Genomic DNA, 26,024 nt, shown 5'->3' with positions numbered 1-26,024 from the left:
CACTACGCTTTTAACCAGAATGTTCTGGTGTTCTGGCTGTTAAAAAACAACAACAACAGACATTATGTAATTTAAATGTAAATTTGCATCAAATTGGTGTTTAGACCTAAATTTTTTCATTGCAACTGTATGCATGGAAAAAACATGTAAATGGACCAATAACCCCTTAAAAACACTGTCTTTGCATTTCTTTATGTTTGTAACTCATTAATTGGATGCGTTATGAAAAATATGGCAATAACATAAAACTGACAGGTTGTGATCAGGTGATAAGACTGTTACAAAATGCCAGGTAATTCCTAAGGCTTTTTTTTTTATTTTTAACTTTGTCCTGTAATTATTAGACTGTTTACATTACTAATTTAGGCAAACTTCTGTTTCTGGATCCTCAAGGAGATGGATTGCTGTAGGCTACTTTGAAATCTACAAGGTCAGTCACAGTGGGTCTGACCAACCCCCTTTTCTTTTCTTCCAGCAGGTTGTAAAGCCATTAATGCATCAAGGGTTTCCTTCACCGTTAGACCTCAAAGTGTGAGCCCCTCTCTCTCTTTAGTCTTTGGTTAAGATCAGGGGGGCGAGGTCTCCTTGTTCTCAAATGAACCATGTACTGTCTCTGGACTGCAAGATTCGGACATATTGTACTACACTATTTTGTCTTACACTTATGGATTATTAATACGGCAGCAGGTGCAAATGTTAAGGTAAATCGCGTTCATTTTTGTACAGAACGTTGTGAAACACTCTTACTAACGCTGGTTTGAATAAGCGCTCAGTTACAAATGCCGGTTACAATGCGGGAAACGAGAAGAGCCACTGTGGCGGGCGTAACATTAAACTTTCACACCAAAACACGGTTTTGACCACGTCCACGAGCAAGGCATTGCTCTTTTCTACCGTGTTTTGCGTTGTTTCGTGTTCTGAGATCAAAGCCCAGCTGAGTTTTTATGTCTGGAATTAGCCAAATTAAAGCTGTAGATTATTTTTTTAGGATTTTAATAGCGATTTATTAAAACTGCAAGCACGTTTTGATATTTCGAGAGCATGTTTTAACAATTCGCGAGCTAATAATGAATTAAAAGTGAATTATTATTCTTGAAAATCTCGTTTTGACTTGGCTTCTGGACTCCGTGCCGATGACAACTTTTCTTGCTGTTGCATGTTTGAGTCCAGAGTGAGTTGAATCGAGGTGAATCTAGTGGTGAGAACTCCGACTCATTTCCGCGAATCGATTCTTTCGAACAATTAGTTTCAAAGAACTTTATTAAAATGTATGTATTCCAGTTGTCACGTAAACTGTTATCCTGTGTTTACATACTCTAAAATGTTTCTTTTAATTTCTTCCCATCTACCGTGTACGTTCTCACGACTTTCACGTTTTTTGAAAGTTTTATAAATGTTTGGACAAAACTTTCTTAAAGTAATGTGTATGGAACGTTCTTGCAACATTATTAACATTTAATTTACGTTCTAATAACGTTGGCAGAAAACGTTATGAGATCAACATGATGTTATTTGTAGTCCTATGATGAATGCTCTAAGAAACCTTAAAATAATAGGCTATATATATCTATATATATATTAAATAATTCTAATATATAATATATTATACAATATATATATATATATATATATATATATATATATATATATATAAATAATTCTAATCACAGCAAGAAAACTGGACATTTATGTTTTTAAAATATTAGAAATAAACATTCAAATAACACATTTTGGGTGAAAATAAAGTTAGGCTGTTGGAAGAAATGTTTTTGTAAACTTTAAATAGCATTGGAATAATGACAAAAAGACTGGACATTTCAAAGTTTTAGAAACATTTCAAAACAATGTTCACACAATGTTTTTATAACCTAAATTTATTATCTTTTTTTTTTTTTTTTGCTATGATTCATCTCATAAAATATCCTATCACAATCATTAGATCATAAATAGAATTTATACTGGCTCATCTGAAAAAAAGTTTAAATAGGTTGTTTTTTAAAGGCACAATATGTAAGATTTTCCAAAGAATATCCAAAAACCACAAGAACAGTATTATATATTTTACTGACTTGTGTACTTACATTATCCCAAATGTTTCGAAGAATGTTTAAATCCATAAAAATAAACAATTTTAACTAGTGACACAGTTATTCATACATGCATACAGATTGTGTCCATAGTGTCATTGTGTTGCCTGCCAATGACGTAAAACACAGCTGCTTTTTTCCCCCACATACGCACGACCGGAAGAGCGGAAGCGGTCGACTGTGGCATTATAAAAGCTCCGCTGCTTTCGAGCCGTGTGTCACGCTCGTTCAGCGGCCTCGTTTTACTCCGACGGCTTTCAGCCTCACCCTGCTTCATTCTACTAGGTTAATAAATCATTAGCTCATCCATGAATATGACTTCTGCCGAGTCTGAGATGGCATCGGCTGTTGGGATGAAGACCACAACTCCCATGATTCCACACTCAGTCACGGCATCATCAAACTACTACCTGCTCTTTTGCTTCATGAAGGAATCATTCGAACAGGTTAACAGAATCAGCATCACACAAAATATGCTACAAAACAAAATAAACATAATTTACAATGTAAATCTTTAGTCTTATTCTGCTATAGCAGTCCATAAACAGAGCATTGTCATTCCCTCATCTGTTTGGTCTAACATTTAGGGGCATTATTCATACATGCTGTTTGAAAGCAATATTACTGTTGTGCTAAAAAATATGTTTTGATGCTCAGTTCAGCACATTTATGACTGGTTTGACCTGACTGGCGCCTGACTGGCAAGCATCAGCAGACTAAACTCAACTAAAGTGACATTTGGAAACTCATCGGGCCCATGTGGTCTCCCTAGGGGGTCTATGTTTTAGGATGCATTAGAAAGTGGGAAAAAGTCTATTGTCTATTTAGAATCTAAACATCCAGAGGGCATTCAGATAAAAAACATATGGGCATGCAGACTCTTGTTTGGACAAGACCCCTGTGTTTGGGGCGGGGGACACTGAATTAGCTCTTGCCAAACTATTTGTGTTTAAAGAAACTGCCAAACAAACTCACAAACAAACACAAAACAAACATACTATCCTACAAACAAGCATGAAAAACCAGTGTTCTTACTTAAATCATCATTGGACATAACTTACAGCCATCCCCTTCCAAACAAAAGATACATACCAGACATTTAGTGGACATCCATGTCAAAATATCACTTTCAGAAAAGTGGATTTCATTCTTAAATATACCATAAGTTTCCAAATGTCAGTTGTGGACTAAACAGCACACTATTCAAGATGGTTCAACGGGTGCATAGGGCTATATGAAGAAATGGTCTTTGTGTAAATCCGCCTCCTTATATCAAAATCCAATGTTGACCATTAAAGCTGGTTTGAGATCAACCATGCTGGGCAGCTCTTCTCTTTGAGAGCTTCACAAGACTTTCCATGGAGCCGTGCCTGTGTTGTGTTAAAGTTCACTGATGCACGGCTTGAAGAGGAGCGATTAACCTGCTGTCTAGACAACAGGAGTCTGCTTAATTTGCCTACAGTCACTGGCCCTTTCATCTGGGCTGTTAGGGGGGCTCCATCCACCTTCGACTCCATCTCTTCCCTAAAACTAAAAGTGTCTTGAGAGTCTTGACCGCTTTTACCCACAAGTTGCACAGAGAAGTGCTTGTGTCTGACAATAATTGCCATTGTTTACAGATTTTCCATGTTATCATGCAAGTGTGCAGCAGTGAAGCACTGTGTCTCTGTCTTTGCCAGGACAGCAGTGAGGGGAGGGAGGATTTCCAGCCAGATGAAGTAGCGCAGTGGTGGGGTGAATGGAGCAGCTGGTCCACCTGTTCCCGTACCTGCGGAGGAGGAGTGCGCTCTCAAGAGCGTCACTGTCTGCAACAGAGGTAAACCGCTCTCAACTGCTACACAAGCTCATTCAGATACAGCTCACCCAAGGAAAAATGACCCTCTGATTCTGTATTAATCAGAAGTGACATGAGAGAGGGTGAGAGAGAATTCCCCCTTGACTTATATCCTCCAGAGCACCCAGAGGAATGTCATGTGGAATGAACATCAATCCACTGGCCCACATGACACAGGGCATTCTGCTCAGAATGACAATCATATTTATAAAATGGCTTTTAGAGCAAATGGTCAAATGTTTTGAGGAGATTCCACTGGAGATAAGGGCCCTAGCTGAGCCAGTCCAGCTGGCTCCCATTAGCACTTCCCAGTATGTTGGAGGCAGCGAAAGGTGTGTGCGTGGGGCCCTGGGGGAGGGGACAGAGAGAGCTAGACAGATGAGGAGAATCATGTATGGAAACGTTTAGAGGGATCCCAGTGGCATATGCTGTGGATATGGATGTTGGTTACCACTATGGGATGCTGAAGTATTCTTGTTCACAGTTAACTAGTTTAGTACCTAAAACTAAAACTATATTTAAAAAATGTAAAGTGGAATTTATCTGAAATAATATATATAACACTAAACAAACAAAAATTTGAAATATTTCTTTGGCAACTAACTGAAATACAGAATTAAGTTGAATCACTAAATTTACTAACTGGAAATAAATAAAACCTAAACTAAACAACTAAAATACATTAAACCCATACATTAATATTTAGAAAAGAAAACAATAAAAATGACAAAAGCACAGAACAAAATTGCTAACAATTGAATAAAAAATGAAAACTGAAAGTGGAGAAATTAAAAGCTAATTAAAAATATTATATAAATGATACTAAACTAACACTGGTCCCCAGCTAGATAAACCGTCCTGGACTGGTTTGGTTCAGTAGTGGTGTAGGCAGGTTTTTTTTGTCAGTAGAAATGAAAAAAAAAAAACAGAAAAAAAAAAAAAAAACAGAAAAAAAACAACAACTAAGATGTGAATTTTCAAAGGATATTTAAGTTTTTTTATTTTATTTTAAATTCATCTGAAATGTCTGATGTTTGATATATAATTATGCAGCTCATTTCCTCTAATTTTGACATTTATGTTGTCTTTGCACTCACTTAAAATTTATCTTTAAAAACACTAATAATTTAAAAACAATGGTAAATGCAATCTTTAAGAAATCTCAAAATAAATATCCATTTTTTATTATATGTTGAGATGCCTAAATTCACTTGTAGCATTTAAAATGACTGAATCAAGTTTTAAGTGATTTATTTAATTTAATTTATTTATACTATTTTTAAGACAAAATAGAATTTAATCAGAATCTGAATCAGAATCTTTATTGTCATTATACATAAAGTACAACAAAATTATGTGCAATCCTATTTCAAACCAAAAAAATAAATAAATAAATAAATAAATAAAAGACCAAATGTGTATATATGTGAGCAAACATACACATATACATATACACACACACATCTATATAGTGTTAGCTGTGAACAAGAATACTTCAATATATATATATAGTATATATATATACTTATATATATATATACTTTAAGCAGCAATATTTTGAGACAAGACGGGACATTGGACAAAAGAGACAGTTACATTCAGTGTTCATTTAGTATTGCAAAAGCTTTTATTGTCCTGTACCGCTGACCTGAGGGTAATAGTTCAAACAGATTATGTGCTGGATGGAATGAGTCTTTTAAAATAGTGTTAGCTGTGAACAAGAATACTTCAGCATCTAATAGTGGAAACCAGCATCCATACCCACAGCATATGCCACTGGGATCCCTCTTTTAATATCGGCTATGTGTTGGTTGTCCACTATAACAGTAAAATGAAAATCAGCTCATGCATTTGTAGAATTTTGAATTGAATGTCCCATCAAAATTTGGAGGACTTATATACAGGTAACATGTTTTCAGACTGACGTCGACCCAAAACATCAACAGTTCATTCTGCATGGGACCGTCCAAACAGTATCAGCTGTGTACAAATCAGGTAGGGCCTAAAGTTTATGAGATCTTCATAAAGATGGTTGTGTATAATTAAAGGATAATCCATAATAATATGATTGTGTTACTGTGTGGAATACTCCATCCAAGCCAACTGGCATAACTGTGCATTTTTACACATGTTGGCTTGAAGCTCTAATATCTGCAGGCTGTTTGACCTGCTGCCTGGCTCACGAGCTGTGTCTTTATTGTTGTCTGGATGTTTGCCTAGCCGTGCCCAAACAGCAGAATCAGCTTCAAACAGCACCAGTGCTCTCAATTCAATGCCAAAGCCTTCGGCAGGAAGCACTATGAGTGGGTTCCAATCCATCCAAAAAAAAAAACCTCACTCATTTCTTTCTCCACCCCACCCCCCTCTCTTTTCAAACAAATTGCTTTAGTGTTCTGAATTAATTCACTCTCCTTCCTAGTCTTTCAGCCTTTTAGTGTTCTAGACTCTTTGAATTTCTTGTCTTGGCCCCTGGCCAGCTCTATTATAGCTCACAGATGCCCCTTTAGGTTTACTTCCTCAGCCCATAGTCCCCTATGTACAAAAGAGGCCTCTCAATGCCATGAAGACCTATTATATCTAGAGGAATTCTCTAAAGCCGAGATCATAATGATGTTTTGCTGATGTCACCTCCTGTTCAGATGATTACATCAACATCTCCAATAAGCCATGTGACCTCCAGTGCACCACAAGTACAGGAGAAAGGCAGCTGTTGGTGCCTGCCCATGACGGGACATTCTGCAGGGATGGGATCTATCAGGGTGTTTGCATCGAGGGCCAGTGTCAGGTGCGTCAGAATAATATTTGGTGAAAAGATTATTCCAAGCTTCAAGCAGCCAAGGTCTTGTAAGGTGAGAAGGTTACATTAATGCTATATTTAGGATGATTGACATTCTAGCCAAAGCAGTCTTTCAACTGACAAACGCTTTATTGGTTGATACCGAAAAATCATGAATCGTCATCAGTTTTTTTCAAAATTTATAATAAAACCAGACATAGAAACATGGAATCTGTTTAAGCTTAAATGTATATATTATAAAAATATATATATTTATTTTGAGATTTAAGAAGGTTATTCAATTATTACTGTTTTTAAAGATTAATTAGATCATCTAAATGTAATAATAGAGGAAATGAGAATGAATAATCTGATATCTTCTAAATATGAGGTACTGTATGGGTAAGTGTAATCTAATGGGACAGAGATCAGTTCTTTGGTGACCTGTGTTTGTGAGATTATGCTCAGCGCTAACTGTCCTATTCTCTTGGTTGCAGGTGGTAGGGTGTGATGGGAAATTGTATTCCAGTAAAACCATAGACAAATGTGGAGTCTGTGGTGGAAACGGAGCTTCTTGTTATCGTGTCTCAGGATCTTACCGGAAAGGGATCACACAGTTAGGTATACGTTATGTTAGCATTAAGGGTTGAATAGACCATCTCTGGCCAAATTTGTTGCTTTTTATCCATGTATTTTATAAATTAAAGGGATAGTTCAAACAAAAATGAAAATTATGTCATTATGTACCTACATTATGTACCCCCTTGTCATTCCAAACCGTCACAACTTACTTTGTTCTGTAGAACATAAAAGAATATATTCTGAGGAATGTTGGAAACCAAACAATTTCAGTTCCCATTGACATCCATTATACTTTTTGACATTCATTGGAAGTCATTGGGAACCAAAACTGTTTGGTTACCAACATTCTTCAAAATATATTCTTTTGTATTCCACAGAACAAATAAAGTTATACATGTTTGGAACAACATCAGAGTCAGTAATGACAAGATTTTCACCTTTAGCTGAGCTATCACTTTAACAAAGATGTCTCATTTGACACCTATTAAACACAAACATTATGTACAAATAATTAAATGTAACAAATGGTTTAAAATGTATTAATTTGTCTTTGTGTCCTAGGTTATCTGTTCATAACCAATATACCGGTTGGTGCTACTGATATCCAAATCATAGAACGGCGGAAAACTGAAAATATCTTGGGTAAGAGATTCTTGGGTTGATCTGTCAAAATTCAGGTGGGAACAAAGAAGAGATACAGAGAGAGAGAAATGATTAAATATAACTTTCATAATTTTCTAGCTCTGTCTGATGAAGCTGGTCACTTCTTCTTCAATGGGAACAGTGTGATTGACAATCCACAGAACTTCCATGTTGCTGGGACAGTTTTTAAGTATAGGAGGCCGGCTAACCTCTTCTCGGATGGCTTTGAGTACATCATGGCTCAGGGTCCCACCCATCAGGCCCTGAATGTCATGGTAGGTATATAGGTATGTAACATCATCACAACCATATTTTTATCTCATGTGTAAATATCTCAGCCAGCATGTAGTATGTAGTATATTTGTTTTTGTCTTTTCTAAGTACCTGTTTTCTTTTTGTTCAGTATTACAACCTCAATGGAAAGATGCCTCACATCACATATGAGTACACAGTTCCTCGAGCTCCGGAGCTGAGGGCGGCAGCTCCTATGGCCTCTACACCTGAGCAACCGCAAATAAGCAACCTGATGTCAAAGACAGAAGCACAGCAGAAGGTTAACATGTCCTCTACAGAGCTGTCCTCCACTCATAATGAAATCGAGGCTCGTAAGGAGTATGGAAAGAAAGGCAATCAGAGCACTTCACTGGGACTTCAAGATAATGTGGAGGTGCATGTGGACCATGAGGAGCTGTTGTGGGAACTTCAGGCCTCTGTAAACTTCAGTGAGCTGCCTGGTCTGGTATTGTTCAGACCTGCCAGTGAGGTTCTCCAGAACGAGCTAGATGCTGAAATGCACCATCTTGAGACACAAGGCAGTTTTGGTAAGTAAGCTTTAGGGGGAAACATTTGGGGCTCATTCGTTGGCATTTCATGTTGCTTTCACACTAGAGGTTTTGGTGTGGACAAGGGTTCTACTGACCGACCATAAAGTTTAGTTTTGTTTGATTTGTGTAAAAGCTGTTTTGCTTGAAAACTGCTTTTGGGTTTTTTTGGAAAATGGTTCTGTTGTGAACTACAGTGTGGTTCATGACTGTTGTAAATGCAAGAATATTTTGACAATATGAAACATGATTTCAAACTCAAGTAAATGTTGTGTGAAAAAAAGCAAAGTGTGAAAGCAGCTTGTATTACAGTTTATTACAGATGTAGCTATAGATATAAAAATCAGTTAATATTAGCTTTACTGTAAACTAGCATTGCAGGGTTTATTAAAAATATGCTAATATTTACTTTAAATAAAAAACATAAAATAAAAAAAAAAAAAATATTTTTTTTTTTAATACAAAACACTTACCTACACTACCATTCAAAGGTTTGGGTTCAGAAAGATGCTTTTAATGTCTTTGAAAGAAGTCTCTTATGCTCACCAAGTGTGCATTTATTTGATGAAAATACAATAAAAAACTGTTATATTGTAAAATATGAATACAATTAAAAATAACTTTTTTTAAATTTTATATATATTTAAAATTTATTTTACTCCTGTGATGGCAAAAATTAATTTTCAGCAGACATTACTCCATTCTTTAGTGTCACATGACCCTTTAGAAATAAATATAATTTGGTCCTCATTTCTTTTTATTATCAATTTTGAAAACTTTTGTGTTTCTTAATATTTTTTTTGTGGAAAACATCACAGTTTTTTTTTTTTTTCAGTATTCTTTGGATATAAAGTTCAAAAGAACAGCACTTATTTGAAATAGAAATATTTGACACATTCTTGCTGAATAAAAGTGTTAATGTAAGTTTTTTTTTTTATCTTACAACCCCAAACTTTTGAATGGTAGAGTATATGTTGTTAAATGTAGAGTACATTCTATAAAAGCCATTTAAAATTTCTGAAAACTGTTTTTTATATTAAGTTACTGTATATTGTACAGACATTTTTATACTTTAAAGGAAAGCTAATCTTGGCTAAAATGTCATGTATTGATTGATTGATTTCATATTTAAACATGCTTTGCTGTTGTCCAGGCCCTGATTCAAACCTGATTGATGGTGATTCATCTATAAGTGACTCCAATGACACCAATACACCAGTTCTGAAGGGTCTCTTCTATGATGGAGCATCATGGCCATCAGGCTCCAGACAGCCCTGTAAAGACAGTTCTGCACTCATGGGTTGTGCCGTACTCAAGCTCAACTCTTCACTGGATAACAGCCTGACACTGGAGATCTACCCGGGCAACCTGGAAATGCACGGCCCAGATGGAGAGCCTGTATTTGAGCCCAGGACTAATGACTCAACAAACCAACGGTCCAACCTTCTCCAGCTCCACCAGGTGGAGCCAGTGCAGAGCCCCCACAGTGAGAGGTCAGACGGAGGGCATATGAGTGGATTGAGCCTTTAGATGAATGCTCTGACATATTTATTGCCATTGTCTGGCTTGAGTTGTTATGAATGGAAATGTGCACCAATCTTTCAAAACGTCACTGCATCCCTTCCACAGATGTGCTTTTTAGGGCAGAAAAAGGTAGAAATATTTTCCTTTCCCAGCCTTCAGTTCTCAAAGGGGTAGTTAACATGGAATTATGAAAAATAAATGACCCTTTTCTTAAATTATGGATATGCAGGAACTCAGGGGATTTACATTTTCTGCTATAGTAACTGTATTGATGATAATGTAGTTCAATTAATCAAATTCTTGTTCAGACTTAAGCAAACATACAAAGTGTCAAGGTCTGAGTTATAAGTGTACTTGTTTTAGCCGATTTACTTTAATATAACAAGCTTTAATTTGCTTTATATCTATATTTTTGGCTTTTCTAGCTTTATTTGGACAGTTTGAATCGAAACAGGAATCATTTGGAGAAAAAAGAGAGGAGAACAGAACTGGGAAAGGACCACAAGTCGACTCAAAATGGGCTGATAAATTCCAATCTTACCTTATTCAGTCAAACGGCATATGAACTCTTGTGGCAATTTCTTAGGTGTATATTTTGTCGCCATAATTAAAGCTGCAGTCCGTAACTTCAAAATTTACAAAATTAATATTATAAGCGAGTACATCATGAATCCATTTTCCAAGCCTTGTTTTTGGCATATCCTGAATCACTACGGTAGACCTTTAATAAGTTTTTATATTCAGACTTATTATTCAGTTTATTAGCACTAGAGTGCCAAAAGTTATGGAGTGCAGCTTTAAATGACTAATTCCGGAGGAAAAAATAGGATACTTTTTTGGGGGGGGGCCTGCCAATATTTTCACTGTTCCGACCACAAAAGGTTTTTTTTTTTTTTTTTTTTTTTTTTTTTTTACAAAACTATTTACTTTACAAAAAATGTGAAACAATGTGCAAAATTATACAGCTATAATGAAATTGAAATTTATCTTTGTGAAAACAACAATAACTACAAAAAGTATATGCTGCATGATAGCATATAAGGGTCTAATTTCACTGTTAAAACAGACTTGTTTTTCTTTGTGAATAAATAGTTGATTCATATGTTAACTGATTTTTTTTTTTTTTACATTTTACATTTTATAAGATAAGTATATAATATTTTAATTGTGTGACATAAGTAAAAGTTGAAAAATAATGAGCAGCACTGCTCACCATCTTTTTCTTTCTCTTTTCTCAGTAATGAGTTTGAGGTGGACTCTCTAGATCGTGATATTAGCATGTCCGACATGTACAGATGGAAGGTCTCTGCATATGCGCCCTGCAGCTCAACGTGTACAACAGGTGAAATCCCAAGCACACACAGAGAGTGAGACACATTTGCATTTTTCAGCCAACCTGACATTATACTCTGTTACTGTAGGCATAAGCGCATCTTATGCCTTATGTGTGAACTATGATGGGTCAGAGGTGGATGAGAGCTATTGCGACGCTTTGACCAGGCCAGAGCCCACACATGAGTTCTGCACGGGGAAAGAGTGCCTGCCCAGGTTTGATACTGAAAACTTCAATTGATTATTTTCATTTTGATAGAATTTGCTTTATTATAAGTAAATCCATAATCATAGATGTTTGGAAGCTGCAGATGCTGTTGATAACAGATCTAAAGTTGTTGTGTCCTGTATTCTGTGGCAGGTGGGAAACTAGTCGCTGGAGCGAGTGTTCCCGGACATGTGGAGAGGGGTTTCAGTTCCGCACGGTGCGCTGCTGGAAGATGATGGCGCCGGGATTTGATAGCTCTGTTTATGATGAGCTGTGTCTGGCTGTGGAGCTGCAGAAGCCCATAACACGGAAAGCCTGCAAGAGCAAAAGCTGCGGGCCGCAGTGGGAGATCTCAGACTGGTCTGAGGTCAGTGTGTAAAGCCTTTAGTCTCAAGACTTTATTTTAAATGTTTAAAGTGTTCCTGTGGCCCAATGGTAGAGCATTGCTTTAGCAGCGCAAAAGGTTGTAGGTTCAGTTCCCAGGGAACACATATACTGAAGAAGGGGGGAAAAAATTTATAGCCTGAATACACTATAAGTCGCTTTGCATAAAAGTGTCTGCTAAATGCATAAATGTCATTTGAATTGAATATTAGCTGCCAGTTAGCGTTGCCTTGATTGTAATTCAGTTAATTTATTTAACAGTCTTCACAATACATATTGCTCCAAAGCGGCTTTACAAAGAAAACTTTTGTGAAAAAGAAGTACTCTTTAGCCTGCTTTTAAAAGCACTTATTACAGAAATAATAAAGAATATGCTTAATTGTGAACCGAATGTGACATGCATCTTAAAAATGCATGTAAAGTGCAAATGCATGAAAATTATATATTTTTTTAGAAAAATATTGAATAATTTTTTATTTTTGTATTTTTTCATTTCATTTTAAATTTTAGTTAAAGTTTTATTAATTTCGTTGTGTGTTTTTGCCATTTTCCTTTGTCTTTTCTCTCTCTATATTTTTTTCTATAAGTTTTATTTTTATACATTTTATACATTTTAGTATTTTAGTACATGAAGTAAAACATAATTGAAATACGAAATGTTTCCTTAGCAACTATCCGAAAGTTTATATATATTTACTTTTTTTATATATATATTTCAAGTAATGATTATTTTTTTTTTTTTTTCAGATTAAGTTTTAGTTGAGACCTAATAGTAAACCAAATGCAACAGTTGCAGTTAGACCCAATAGTGAGCCAAATGTGACAGTAATCATGTTTTTCATTCTGACAGTGTTCAGCGCGGTGTGGCGGTCGTGGGGTGAGGAGCCGTGAGGTGCGCTGCTCCATGGAGGCCAGCCTCTGTAACGAGTCCAACAGACCGGTTAGCCAGAGAGAGTGTGAGGGGCCACCCTGTGACCGCAGGTGGACCGTCTCTGAGTGGGGGCCGGTGGGTTTCAGAAAAATAAAAATATCACATAGAATTTTAAAATATTAGATTGTCCATTAAACATGACATTATGTGTCTTTGCTTCTCCTTCTCTAATGCTCAGGGCCTTGTGGGGAGGGCAGGATGAGACGCTATGTGATGTGTAAGAACAGTAGTGGGAAGGTGATTTCTGATGGCCAGTGTGATCCAGAGCTCAAGCCGGTGGCCGTGCATCCATGCGGAGACAAAAACTGCCCCGCTCACTGGGTGGAGCAAGAGTGGGAACAGGTGAGCTGCCCCTTGTTCTACAGTTTATGGTAACTCTTCCCATCCGTCACAAACGCATCGTTATTTTAGCACTAATTATATGCTATTGTAGTATTTATCAATATTTTGAGTTTGTATTTTTATATTTTGAGTTTTCATTTGAGTTTGTTTTAGTTATTTTATGTTTTTATCATTTTTATTTTTTTTGTATTTTATATTTGTTTAGCTTTAATTTATATTTATTTCAATTCATTTTTATTAATTGTTTTACTGCCTTAATTTTAGTTCTCTTATTCCTTAACTCTTATTTTAGTTAGTTGGCAACATTTCTAGTTTTTCAATTCATTTATGGCTTTTTTTCTGATGATTATATTACATGTTACAATAAGTTGATATTTGTTAACATTAGTTAACTACATTAGTTAACATGAAATAACAATAAAAAATACTTTTTTGTGTATTAGTGTGTATTAATCTCAGTTAATATTAATTTCAACGTTTACTGATGCATTATTAAAATCCAAAGCTATACCTGTTAATATTAATTAACGGTCATGAACTAACAATGAACAGTTGTAGTTTTATCTATTAATGCTAACAAAGATTAATAAATAATATAACAAATGTATTACTCGTTGTTAATGTTAGTTAATACATTACTTAACATTAACTAATTACTTAATTTTAAAGTGTTACCAACATTTTTTAACATTTTTTTTTTTTTATTTAAAAATAGCAACTCAGCTCCTATATGTTTAATGAGCTGTTAACTGTAATATTTTGTCTTGAACATTCCCAGTGTAATGCCACATGTGGTCGTGGGGTGAAGACGCGTCAGTTGGTGTGTGCAGGGCTAGAAGGTGGTGTGTTCAAGGAGTACCCCGAACGGATGTGCAACATAACCCTCAGACCTGTGGACAGTGCGGCTTGTTTTGAGAGACCCTGCTCCAAGTGGTTCACCACATCCTGGTCCCAGGTTAGGAGAGGTTATTATAGTTTAACTGGTTTGGCAGCTCTTCTTATTAATCTTTTTATGTTCTACAGAATGCAAGAATTTTATCCCATGTGTAGCATATTCATTGAGATTCATACAGGTTCATAGTTCATACAGTGGCTGTACTGGACAAAATACTAACAATATAAAAGGATGATACAACATGCATCAAAAAATGTTATATGCCATTCTTAAACAAATAATGTGTCTTCACATCAGTTTTGTTCTCACATTGAGTTTGTGTTCAATAACCTAATAGTCATTTAGTATGGAAGCCTGTTTAAAATAGAAAATAAAGTTACAATTGTTGTGAGACATAAAGTCAAATAGAGAGAAATAAAGTGACAATGATAAGAAATCGTGACAATTGTGAAATAATTGTGGAATTTTAAATTACAATTATGAGAAATAAAGTTGTATGAGCGATATAATGTCAAAAAGTCAGGTAAAGCCACAATTATGAGATGTTATGAGAATTAATAGCAATTACGAGAAATAAGTCACAATTACAAGAAACTGGGATTTAAAGGGATGCTCTACTCCAAAATGAAAATTTTGTCATTAAAGAGTAACTAAACCCTAAACCAACTTTTTTTTTAGTTAATGATCTGTAAAAATGGGGCTTTATTAGTGCTGTTCATTGATTTGAGTAACTTTTTTGAAATTTGATTATAAAGTGTTTTAATTCTACAATATATGGTGTAAAAACGTCTGAGTGCTGCCCTCTTCAGGTTGAACGGTGGCTACTGCAGTTGATTTTTCCTATTGGATGTTTGGGGAAGTACGTGACGTAAGCGGTGGCATGTGACATAAGCAGTTTCCATCTCACCACGCCCTTGGTATGAGCTACCACGCACTTTGGCAGTATAAAACCATCTTGTTCCGTCAAAATCACTGTAGCGGCTGCTTCACTAGCATCGTCGTATGCCGATTGCGATGCAGGAGCTAAGACCACAGTTTGAGCCAGCAGCTCGAATTGATATGGCTCAGGCCCTGGCCCTGTGTCCATAGACACCTCGACATCCTCCACTTCAGGTGAAGGTGGGGGAGAAAAGTCCTCTACTTCAAATGAAGAGCTCTGTTGCAAAGCTACTTGTGTCACTACAGTCCCTCTCCATTTTAGCGACTCTGACAGCAGCTGTCAATCAATCCGTTACTGTGGTTCACGCCCCACCCTCGGTTTGTCCCCTCTATCTCCGATGTGCTCTGCCCACTTTTTAGCATTTTTCAAATATTGCCAGTGGGTGGAGTCAGGCTCTGACCAGGGGTTTAGTTACCCTTTAATCACTTACCCCCATGTCGTTCCCAACCCCTTTAAAGGTTTGTTCGTCTTCGAAACACAATTTAAGATATTTTGGATAGAAACCAGGAGGCCTGTGACTGTCCCATGGACTGCCAAATAAATAATACTGTAAAGGTCCATAAAAGGTATGAAAGTCGTGGTCAGAATACTCAATCTGCCATCAGATGTGCAATCTGGGTTATAAGACGCGACAGATGCTGTATATGCTCTTCTGTATCATCCACTCCACAAGGATGTGATTTTTGAAAGAAAACAGCACATCCTTGTGGCCCGGATGATACAGAAGAGCATACGCAGCATACGGTGGTATGGAGAGACACAGAGGAGACTGTTGACAAAGGAATTGTTGAATAAAGTCATTATGTTTGTTGTCTTTGCTTAGAAAAAGTGTTCCTGTCGCCTTATATAACCCAGATTGCATGTCTGATGGCAGATGGAGTATTCTGACGACGACTTTCATACCTTTTATGGACCTTGACACTGTTATTTACTTGGCAGTCTATGGGACAGTCACAGGCCTCCCGGTTTTCATCCAAAATATCTTAAATAGTGTTCCGAAGATGAACGAAGCTTTTACGGGTTTGGAATGACATGGGGGTAAGTGATAAATGACAAAATTTTCATTTTGGGGTGGAGTATCCATTTAAAGTCACAATCATGAGAAATAAAGTTGTGTAAAACAATATGAAGTCAAAATTGCGAGATAAAGCTTCAGTCATGAGATCATGAATTTAATTGCAATTACAAGAAATAAAAGTTGCAATTGAAGGAAAAATTTGCAGTTGTGAGAAATAAAGTTGTGTAAAATTATATAAGATAAGAAAGTCAAAAGAATATGTCCAATATGAACGCCTTCTCAAGGTGCAATCACTTTTACCATTGCTCAGCAAAATTTCTAAATGAAAATTCAGTCATTTCAATAAGAATCTGCAAAAGTTCATGTGAGGTTTAAAAAGTTCCACACAATTTTGACGTGGTCAAATTCACTGTGTTAAACTTAGTTTTAGGAAACACTTCCTTATGGCATCTGATGCACATGACTCTAACACAGTCTAATTATGATACAGTGCTTCTGTGAGACCAACTTTTTAGAAAATATTTAGTTTTGCACATCGCTTTGAAAGTCATCGGTACAAATAGGGTGGGATTTCTCTGTCCAGGATAATGGTTCATTAAAATGTTTGCCTCTCTCATTTGTGCCCTGCAGTGCAGTAAGACATGTGGGATAGGAGTGCGTGTGCGAGAGGTGAAGTGTTATCAAGGAGAAGAACTGGGCCATAGCTGTGATTCAACGCTGAGACCAGAGGCCAGGCAGAGTTGTGAGGTGCAGCCCTGCACTACTGAGCCACCAGGTACTGTTATAGCAAACCACAGCACTAGAGATACAAACAGATTGATACAACGTCACGTCAGTGACTGACGAATTGGGATCTCGCTTCGAGGGCCTAATTTACTTTGATTGTAAACTACAGGTAAATGAGCCAATGGACATTGGCATGTGATGATTGCATCCAGCTGCCGCTGAACACAACGTGAGCATAAAAAGGCAGCCGATGCAACGCATACCAGCTTTTCGCTTTGGAGCCGAGCGATAACATCGCCCTGCTCCTACCAGTATCTTGTGTGAACTGCGAGTTTAACGCGCTCTAGGAAGCACTTCAGGCTGCACTACCCCCCTGTCGTGCTGGCTCTTACAGCGCCCCTCCTCTCTCACGCACCCACTCCTGTCGGGAGCTTGAAGAAGGGCCGCGATTAAGGGACGGGGTGATGATGATAATTAGGGGGGAGGCAGCCGACTCGTCACACATGCTTTTCTGAATGCAGTCATTACCTGGCGCCGGGTGATGGTCATGATCGCTGCCTCACTTGTCTGGGCATTAAACATGCTGAGGTGGCATTTGTAGATTGCGCCATTCCCCCATTGTGAGAAGATGACCATCTTGGAGCTGCGGAACAGGCTCTGTTACCTCCAGAGGAGCTCCATTGCATCTGCTGCGATCTAGTGTTTGCCCTGGCTGCAGCCAGGTGAGGACTACTTCACGCACAATCACAGGCATACAGAGGATTAAACCCTTCACAAAACCCTAACCCAGGGAGACCTCAGGGGCCCACCACTCCTCTAGTGCTTCACAGCCAGTCAAGCCGCAAAAGGAATGCATTGGGCCCTCTTCTAAGAGAGTACCAGCGGTATCCTTCAGTGCTCTTCCCGAAGACTGGATGTCGATCACTGCATCAGAGGGAGAGCTCTCTGGAGAGGAAGATTTGGCTACGCTGCTGCCCTCCAGGGTGGTGACTATGCTTTCCTGGGCCGCCAAAAGGGTAGGACTCGAGTGGAAACCTCCACCGCATCCTGAGCCTTCGAGGTTGGATTATTGGTTTCTTGGGGTGGCCTGCACTGGTTCTCAGCGCCCCGCCCCAGTGCCTTTCTTCCCGGAGGTGCATGAGGAGCTCACCGGGTCATGGACGGCACCTTTTACTGCCAGAAACTGGCCTGCAGGTTCCTCCTCCCTCACCACCCTCAACGAGTGTGCAGCTAGGGGGTATACGGCGATCCCCCTGGTGGAGTGGTCTGTAGCGATACAGTTGTGTCCTAAGACCACCTCCTTCTGGCAGGGAAACCCGTCGCTCCTCTACCTGGCCTGTAGGCATTTGTCTGGTCTGACTGGCAGTGCTTAAATGGCTTGTGGAGAAGCTGCCTCCTCCTTACACGCTATGGCATTACTGCAGGTTCACCAGGACAAGGCACTGAAGGACCTGCACATGGGTGGTCACGATCATGAAGTTCTGAAAGAGCTCCCAACTGCTATTGACCTCGTGCTCCAAGTGACGAAGGTCAGCGCGAGTTCTCTGGGTCATGCGGTGTCCACACGTGTGGTCCAGGAGCACCATCTCTTGCTGTGTCTGGCCGACATGAGGGACACCGACAAGGTACGGTTCCTCCACACCCCTGTGTCCAAGACCAGCCTCTTCGGTGACGCAGTCGAGAGCTTTGCCCAGCAGTTCTTGGCTGCACAGAGGTGATTCGTCACATCGTGCCTTGGCGGGCAGCTGCTGCCTCCACCCATCCACTGGCCGCACCACCCCAGCCTGCTTGTCATCAAGGGTGGCCCCCTGCATCTGACCCCACTCCCACGCCGCATCCGTATCAGCCTCCAACCAAGCAGCGCTGTGGAACCGGGCATAGGCTGGCCGCCCCACCTGTCCAGGCTCCCATCAAACCTGGTGGTAAGTGGAAGAACAAGTGGCCCTGAGACAGGCGACCCAGAGATGGAGGGATCTGCTCTTTGGGAGATGTTGAACGCACCTCAATGAATTTGTGAGAACCGGTAGAGGGCTGAGTTCCATATGTAGAGACCTAAGTGGATCCCAAATGTGTAAAGTCCACAGTATAGCCTTAGAGCCTGTGTTTCCCTGGCAGACTCTCTACCATTTTCCAAGAGGGTTACAATCACCTCTATAACGGTTGTTCATATGTGTAAGTTCTTCATAAACCTCCTTCGGGAAGGATGGGGCTTCTGCAACATTCCTGTTCCAAGTGGTAAGGGTACGCAGAGGTGTACCTACATAAAGTGGTGCCCCAGGCAAAATTAATCAGTGAGGCCCTTCTAAAAGATTTTTTTTTTTTTGGTTAATGTATCTTTGTTACCTAGTGATATTATACAACATAAGAAATGTAGACAAAACACATCTAACGGTATATAATGCACAAAACAGGATGTGCGCTCTCTCTTACTCAGATGTGCACGCTCAAACCTGTGCACTCAAATCTATATAATTGTCTTCTCTCCTGGAATGAATGTTGCCAGAAGCCCATCAACCACCAGACTTCCATGACTGACTGATGAAATAACAGAGTATCTTTCATTGTAAAAAAAAAAAAATTACAGGTCGATCTTTGTTAGCATTTTCAAGCTGATATTGGTCAGTGAATTCTCGTTATTTTATTATTTAGCCTAATAGTTATTTGAATTAAAAGGTTACTCCACCGCAAAATTAAAATTTTATCATTATTCACTTACCCCCATGTCGTTCCAAACCCGTAAAAGCTTTGTTTGTCTTCAGAACATAATTTAAGAAATTTTGGATGAAAACCGGTAGGCTTGAGACTGCCCCATAGACTGCCAAGTAAGTAACACTGTCAAAGTCCAGGAAAGTATAAAAAGCATCGTCAGAATAGTCCATCTGCCATCAGCGATTCAACCGTAACGTTATGAAGCGATGAGAATACTTTTTGTACATGAAGAAAACAAAAACAATGACTTTATTCAACAATTCCTCTCCTCTGTGTCTCTCCAAATCAGTGTAGCGCCATTTTGGCAAATCTGAGAAGTACGCAGGCGGTTTACACTCTTCTGTGTCAGCCATGCTGCTCTGATGCGCTGTTTTCTTTCAAACCAAAGCATAAATACATGTAAAAAACATATCCTTGTGGTGCGGCTGACACAGAAGAGCGTACGCCTGCCTTGCCTGCCCCATTGCTACACCTCTGCGGGTATGTTTTCCAAGTGTTATCCAATCTCACTGAGTGGGTAGTGCTATGACAACAGTGACTGGCCTTCTTGTTGCGAGCCCCGGCCTACACCAAATAGGGGCGCAGGCAGCTCCCACAGGACACTGGAAGGGGCAGCATCCAAGTCTTTTTTGTAAGGATCCCAATTTGCCGGTCACCGACGTGATGTCGAGAGTGACCGACTGAAAGGGAACATCTCGGTTACGTATGTAACCCTCGTTCCCTGAATGAGGGAACGGAGATGTCACATCCTGTCACCACGGCTGCTGTACCACCGCTGAGCGGCAAGGTTCCCGTCTCGGCTCCTCAGCGAAAACCTGGTATCTGGTGCACCGGCTGCCTTTTTATGCTCACGCAGTGATAGGCAACAACTGGATGCAATCATCGCATGCCAATTTCTATTGGCTTGTTTAGTTTACACTCAAAGTAATTGGTCTTTCGAAGCAAGATCCCAATTCGCCGGTCACCGACGCGACGTCTCCGTTCCCTCCTTCAGTGGTCTCCAAACCGACTTGAGACTGTCTAAAGCTTAAATATGCATTGCAGACTTTCAACAAGAGAGGCCTTGACTGAACTGAAAAGAAATCCAATCTATCTTTATTTGGAAAGATGCTGTAAGGACACACTCTGGCATTGCTGTTATTTGATCATGCCAGTTGCAAGTAGTTTACGCTGTACTTTTTAATGAAACACAGCAACGAGTGTGTGTTAAAACACTTGGCTCAATTAAAAGCACATGTGGATCTATTTTGGCACAACAAGCTAATTCCTGTAAAATTTAGACCAGATTAATGCTTTGTTGTTTTTAAGCTTTGAAGGGCAAGTGCATCAAGCATGTCATCAATTTGGCAGCAAATTTTGTGCTTTTGGACAGCAATGATATTCCTTGTTCTCTGTTAAGAGATTTAGAAGAGAGAGTATGGTACGTAACTGATGTTCATTGAGATCTACTTAAAGCACTTTTCTTGATGTATCTGCAAATACTTGCCTTATAAAGGTGAAGTGTGTCTGTGCCACAATGGAACTGCAAAAATCATGATTGTTTCCAAACACTTTTTCCTAAACTTTCCGCCCATTCAACGGTGTTCCATTTTTTTAAACAAAAAGACAGTACTTATTGGAACAAGTCTTGTGGGAAGAACTTTGAAATATAGTTCAACTGTGCCTCAGCAGGCAACACAAGTTTGAGACCCGGCTTGAGGTCCTTTGACTGTCCTGTCCCCCTATCTCTACTGTTCCATCTCATTATTTTCTGTATCCTCTAAGTTGTTTTATCTAATAAAGGAATATAAAAATGTTAAAAATATAAGGTAAAAAAAAAAGAGATAGCCCTGCCCCAAACTGTAGCGTTACTTCTCAAACAAAGAAAAAATTAATCTTTTGAAATTTATGTATGCATTCATATGTAATTTATTTATTTATTTATTTACTTGGTTATTAAACTGGGATTTTCACATGGGAATAAATAAACATAAATATTTAAATTTATGTATGTATTTATCATATAGCATTCTGTTATTAACTTGGATTTCAACTTAATTAAATTATTAAAATATTTATTTATTTATTTATTTATTTTCTGTTATTAAACATTTTAACTTGGGAAAAAATAAATGTAAATATTTAAATGTATTTATTTCTTATACAGCTTCATCTGCTTTTAAATGGATTTCAACATTTTAAATATTTATTTATTTATTGTATTTAAGTAGGATTTTTTTTTATGTGAGAACATTTAATGTAAATGTGTGTATGTGTTCACTATATAACTTTTTTAAACTAGCATTGAAAAAGTACATTTAAATATTTATTTTATTTATCCATAATAATTGCTATTGTGATTTTAACATTTAAATACATTATTTGATATTTATTGGATATTTAATACAAATGAATGATGTAAGAATAATGTTTTCATATCTATTTTTCTGCCAGCTGAGGATGCTTGTCAGGATAAAGCGACAGCTAACTGTGCCCTTGTCCTGCGGGTGAAGTTGTGCACTCACTGGTACTACAGGAAGGCCTGCTGTCTATCCTGCAGGAACAAGAGCCAGTGAAGGCTGTCTGGCTCCTCACTGTGGCCTTGCAGTTAATGTGAAGACCCTCCACTATGTACTGGACGCACTGAACCCAGAACTGTACCCCTCCCTGAACATATCCAGTCCTCCAACTACATTGCTGTCAATCTCTCCTCCATAAAGAAAGGTGCTATATCAAAAGGGCCCTGGCCCTGGTCGTGGTCCTGCAGGGACCCGGTAAAGGCAGCTCCTGTAACTGGACTGCAGAGGAGCCGTGAGTCTACTGATGAGAGACACACAGTCCTCTGATCAAACAACTGTACTGTGTACTGTAGAAGCCTTGATTCTGCTCTTACACATTTCGAAATAAATACACACACCGTATATGAACAAAGTTTTTTTAAATTGTGTTTTTGTTGGTTGTAGAAGAAATAAAACTAACGTGGTTTTGTGATCTGCGTTGTGTTTTTTTATACACACATATTCACGCATACAGTAAACATCCATTCAGTATTATCATGAATTTATCACTAAATCATTTTAACATTTGATACAAATCCATTTATTTCATACAAGCTTGATTATAAACAGCAAATATAACAGTAGTGTACAATGAACCCATATGTTGCTCTATCAAAGGAAATATTAAATATTATAATATAAAATCAAGATATTATTAAAATATTATTTCATATATTATGGGACCAAGTGTTATTAGTCCCATTTTGCTTCAACAAATATATTACATGTTTGAATATGAAACTAAAAGCATATTAAATCCAGTGATTGCACAGTGATTTGATTTTTGCAAATCTTTGTCCAGTCTTTATATAATTGCCAGCAGAGGTAAAGGAAGAAGGCACATTGTGAGAGACAATAATGGACTAGAGTTGTAAGTTGTGTGGTGGGGTGGAGCGACTGTCGTATTTGTGCCCACGAATCTAACAGGATCACTTTGAACTCCAACCCAAAAGAGAGAGAAATTCTGCACAAATGTTGCCCTGCAAAAGCCATTGTAAAGCATCTTTCAATGACGTGAACTGTAAATCCCTTTTTTTGCAGCATTATGAAAGCAGTGTGTATACAGTATATATATAATGTATGTGTGGGTTTGGGTGTTTAGCCATTTGTCATGAAATTTAGTTACTTATCAGAATACTAAAAATATATCAAAACAGAAAAGAACAATGTAAATATAAGAGAAACAGACTGAACAAAGGTGGAAAAAGTTTTACCTGAACCGAATATCTGCATTGTTGTTGTTAGGAGCTTTCCATTGAGCCACGATAGTTGATTTGTTCTCATTTAAAGTATGACTGACAGCTGAGCCCTGAAAGATAAAGAAAGCTGGTACACATCTGTGTACAATACTGTCTGCATTTCCTATTTACTATATGTAAATATGTATCCACTTCAGCAGAGATAATAACAATGCAAAGCAAAACTTCTTGATTGAAGGAAGTTTCCCAAAATCATAGAGGTTTGGAATGGCATAAGAGTGAGCAAATGATATCAGAATGTTCATTTCTGGATCAAACTGTGTTTTATATCTTACCTCGGTTCCACAGTTGAGTAATTGGGCATCACCTTCCATGACTGTGAAATGTCCTACTGGACCTGTCTCATCCCTGGCCTGAAGAAGAAAGCCCTTGAATCCGGTTTCATTAGCTTGTAGTGTCACTGACAAAAATAAAGCAGTGATATGAACTGTGAACTTGAGGGAAACTAACTCATACCTTCAGTTGCTTAAAAGCCATTGCCAAAATGGCTAGGAAAAGTGACATTATTTCTGATAAAATCTCTGATATTGTGCGTTTGCAGATGCCACTTGGCTTGATATTTTGTTTGAAATTCAATTTAGACATGTTTTTAGATATGGTGCTGTCACTAACCTGTGATCACCTGACCCTCTGTGTAGTTTGAGACATCTGCAGTAACAGTATATGGAGGTTCTAACGTAGAGGCACTAACCCCATGTCCAGGAGTCATAGACGTGCATGCCTGAGTCACCACTCCATTTCTGTATGCAGTTACAGCATGAAGATTCAGGCCAAAAACCAGGATGAAAAACTGTACATGCATCTGACAGGATAAATCAAAAAGATTTACATTTTAATAGCACACTGATAACAATTCTAAAAAATAACACTGAAATAACTGACATTTGAATGAAAACAAAAAAGTTAAGTGCAATATATTGGTTCCAACAGAAGCGACAAACCTTCACAAAATCAAGCAGCGATGTTGTGTTGCTTTCCAGAAAATGTCACTATAGCTGATGTGCATCAGGAATAAGAGGCTTTTATAAGTGCTTGATACCAGGAAGGTAAACAACGAAATATGTGAAATATAAGGAAGTAAAAGCGCTTAATAATGAAGACATAAATAGATAATAGATCATAAAAAAGATAATAATGGATGAATAGAGTTCAGTGTTTATATAAAAATAACAGTGATCTGAATGTGCATCTTGGTTTTATAAATATTCTATTTACATGCCACACGAAAACATTTTATTGGACAAAATTCTAGAAGTAAATTAGCTGTCCATACAGTATATTAGCTTTTAAGACAAGAACACTTTGTAGAACCAAGTGTAATATAGCACATCATTTAGCAGTTCAGTAAACTAGTCAGTCAATTTCAGCTTTTTCAAGAAGCATTTGAATAAGTATAAAGTTGAACAGCATGGTGCATTTATTTTACATTTTATTATAGACTAACTATTTGTTAAAACTGGATTCTATGTATTTATTATTACAGTATATTTTAACAGCCCTGTGTGAGGACATGGACTACAGTATGCACATTCTAAAATACATTTAGCGCATGATTTTTGTGGCTTTTGGGACAACTTCCAAGATAAATGTTAGGATATATTTAGCGAACATGAAATTTTGACGTGTTTGCTCTGTGGGAAATCTAAACACTGGCTGAATGAGAGTAAATGTCTCAATCACAATACATTTACAAGGAAAAACCTGCCACAACATGAAGTTGGGACACACGCAATGCATTCACAATCACAAACAGGAGTTTTTACACCCACTTGAAATTCACTCAGTCTGTATTTATGGGATAGACCTTTCCTTGCTCATCAAGAAAGAGCCTTCAAACAACTGGACAATCCTACTGCTGCTTCTGGAGGAGCAAACGTCTCACTCTTACACAGTAAGTTTTACTTTGCTGTCTTATCAACATTCAGTAGTTAATAAATAAATAAATAACAATAGAAGAAAGAGGTAAATTACACATTTTTAAACATATTCTGTTGGTTCCATTACTTCATAATTGATGGCTACGAAGATACATATGTATGTAAACAAACTATAAAGTCATTTATTTATTTTGCTTCATTATCTTTAAGTTCTCAGTTCTCAAACTTTGTTTACCATTTCATGCTGTTCAATCAATCAAGCAATCAATCAAATCAAATAAGCATTTATTATTATTGGTTTTAAGACACACGTTCAAATTCTCCTGCTGAGATGTGTGTGTAGGGTGAGGAGGGTCACGGCTTTCCCCGATGGGCAAGTGGAGGAGTCCTGTCAAAGCATGGCCCCCAATCACACTCCCTTGGAGTCCCAAATAAGCAGCTCTCCTTACAAAGTCTCTGTGAACAGCACCACATTCACACCAGGACAAACCATAACTTGTGAGGGCAGTTTCTAACTACTGCTGCTGCTTCTTTATGGGTTTTTAGATTTTTTTTGGTAATCTATTGTTAAAGGAATAGTTCACAAAACATGAAAAAATG

General features: G+C 37.9%; 2 protein-coding genes across 2 annotated transcripts; one reads left to right on the top strand and one right to left on the bottom strand.

Annotated features, from left to right (window-relative positions):
• Window positions 1–517: 517 nt before the first annotated feature.
• On the top strand, window positions 518–22,690 carry LOC109053559 (ADAMTS-like protein 2). Its single transcript, XM_042771938.1, has 18 exons — window positions 518–701; window positions 3,767–3,903; window positions 5,841–5,916; window positions 6,142–6,241; window positions 6,558–6,706; window positions 7,195–7,318; window positions 7,841–7,921; window positions 8,021–8,196; window positions 8,325–8,742; window positions 9,896–10,235; window positions 11,505–11,608; window positions 11,688–11,814; window positions 11,960–12,173; window positions 13,041–13,196; window positions 13,293–13,463; window positions 14,242–14,418; window positions 16,947–17,091; window positions 22,185–22,690. The coding sequence occupies exons 1-18, from the start codon at window positions 603–605 to the stop codon at window positions 22,304–22,306; spliced, it is 2,916 nt and encodes a 971-aa protein (XP_042627872.1). The 5' UTR covers window positions 518–602; the 3' UTR covers window positions 22,307–22,690.
• Window positions 22,691–22,906: 216 nt separating this feature from the next.
• On the bottom strand, window positions 22,907–24,609 carry si:ch73-14h1.2 (putative defense protein). The gene is made up of 5 exons (XM_019070939.2): window positions 24,489–24,609; window positions 24,160–24,349; window positions 23,823–23,947; window positions 23,503–23,597; window positions 22,907–23,268 (listed from the first exon to the last, which is right to left on the bottom strand). Exons 2-5 carry the CDS (start codon window positions 24,347–24,349, stop codon window positions 23,094–23,096), a joined length of 585 nt encoding a protein of 194 aa, XP_018926484.1. The 5' UTR covers window positions 24,489–24,609; the 3' UTR covers window positions 22,907–23,093.
• Window positions 24,610–26,024: the final 1,415 nt, after the last annotated feature.

This window comes from Cyprinus carpio, chromosome A2 (assembly GCF_018340385.1).
Source record: "Cyprinus carpio isolate SPL01 chromosome A2, ASM1834038v1, whole genome shotgun sequence".
In the NCBI taxonomy this organism is placed as follows: domain Eukaryota; kingdom Metazoa; phylum Chordata; class Actinopteri; order Cypriniformes; family Cyprinidae; genus Cyprinus; species Cyprinus carpio.
This window is presented reverse-complemented; position numbering and strand designations above follow the sequence as displayed.